The sequence below is a fragment of the Trichinella spiralis genome (genome assembly GCF_000181795.1).
Source record: "Trichinella spiralis strain ISS 195 chromosome Unknown Scfld4028, whole genome shotgun sequence".
Lineage (NCBI taxonomy): Eukaryota > Metazoa > Nematoda > Enoplea > Trichinellida > Trichinellidae > Trichinella > Trichinella spiralis.
Window position 1 is genome coordinate 1 of NW_003530967.1, and position 1,027 is coordinate 1,027.

The following is a 1,027-nucleotide window of genomic DNA, read 5'->3' on the forward strand; positions in this document are numbered from 1 at the left end:
AATAACCAATCAACAGCAACCCAATAATCAACAACAACAAATCTGAACTACATTATAATATATACAATGGAAAAAGGTGAAACTATACAATTATAATAAATAAAATATAGAACAATAATGAATAGTGAGTGCAAAGGAACTATAATCGTACAGGTATAGGAGAACGATAAGCTGTAGCTCTTAAAAAATGTTTTATATTAATTTTATTACGTTGTATTCTACTCGTAAGCCTAGCTACACGTCACTCCTGGAAACCGTAAGCTGCGCTACTTCTCACGAAGCCCGTTTCACGCGTATAGTCATCGTCCATTTGCTGCACTACCGACTCGGTTTTACCCTGTTCATCAATGATCAGTCGTAGAAACTAACAGAATTACAAGTGGTGCTTTTGTGCTCTTTTGTTCATGCGGCTGTGATAGTCTTCCAGATGATTAGCCAATGCCTATGTGGAACCAAATGTCATTCACAGTTTTTACTTTTTTCTTATTTCCCGATTATCCATATTATCTTAAGGTTAAACAACTCTTGGTACCAGGATGGGGTAATCTTAAAAGTCCTATCCCTGCACTAGCAGTTACTCTGAGCCAGCATCCGCACAACAGCCTTTTTGATAAAAATTAATATATCATTGGTCGGCGAATGATACATTAAAAATTGCACACCGGATTTTGTTGATGTTTGCTCAGCAGTGATCCACAGATCCTGTCGCCTGGCCAGAAGTTGTGAGTATCTCTGTACTGAACGGCCGTAGTACATTGTGTTTTGGGCCTGGTCCCACGATGGAAAATATGGGGCAGTATCTGCGCTAGTGGAGGCATTATTTGCCAGATCATCATATATCTCTGTTACTGGATTCTGATCCCCTGCAGCCAGCCGTTTCAATTCATTCAGCTGCTGGTATAATGTATGCGGGTCCACTCATCGGCCATCTGCATGCTCGCAAGTTTGTATTACTTGAGTGGCATCCAGATTAGTATACAGTTTTCCACAGCAACCTCTCATTCCTTAAATTCGAAACGAAATGGCT

At 40.0% G+C, this 1,027-nt stretch overlaps 1 protein-coding gene across 1 annotated transcript; it reads right to left on the bottom strand.

The window, feature by feature from the left end:
* Positions 1 to 567: 567 nt before the first annotated feature.
* Positions 568 to 1,002, bottom strand: Tsp_14594 (hypothetical protein). The gene is made up of 2 exons (XM_003367580.1): positions 955 to 1,002; positions 568 to 894 (listed from the first exon to the last, which is right to left on the bottom strand). Exons 1-2 carry the CDS (start codon positions 1,000 to 1,002, stop codon positions 568 to 570), a joined length of 375 nt encoding a protein of 124 aa, XP_003367628.1.
* Positions 1,003 to 1,027: the final 25 nt, after the last annotated feature.

What these genes read in the sequence shown, in the direction of transcription:
- Tsp_14594 (XM_003367580.1), bottom strand. Translation starts at nt 1,002, where the DNA reads ATGAGAGGTTGCTGTGGAAAACTGTATACTAATCTGGATGCCACTCAA. An exon ending in CTAATCTGGATGCCACTCAA is followed by an intron (nt 895 to 954) that starts GTAATACAAACT and finishes ACATTATACCAG; the next exon opens with CAGCTGAATGAATTGAAACG.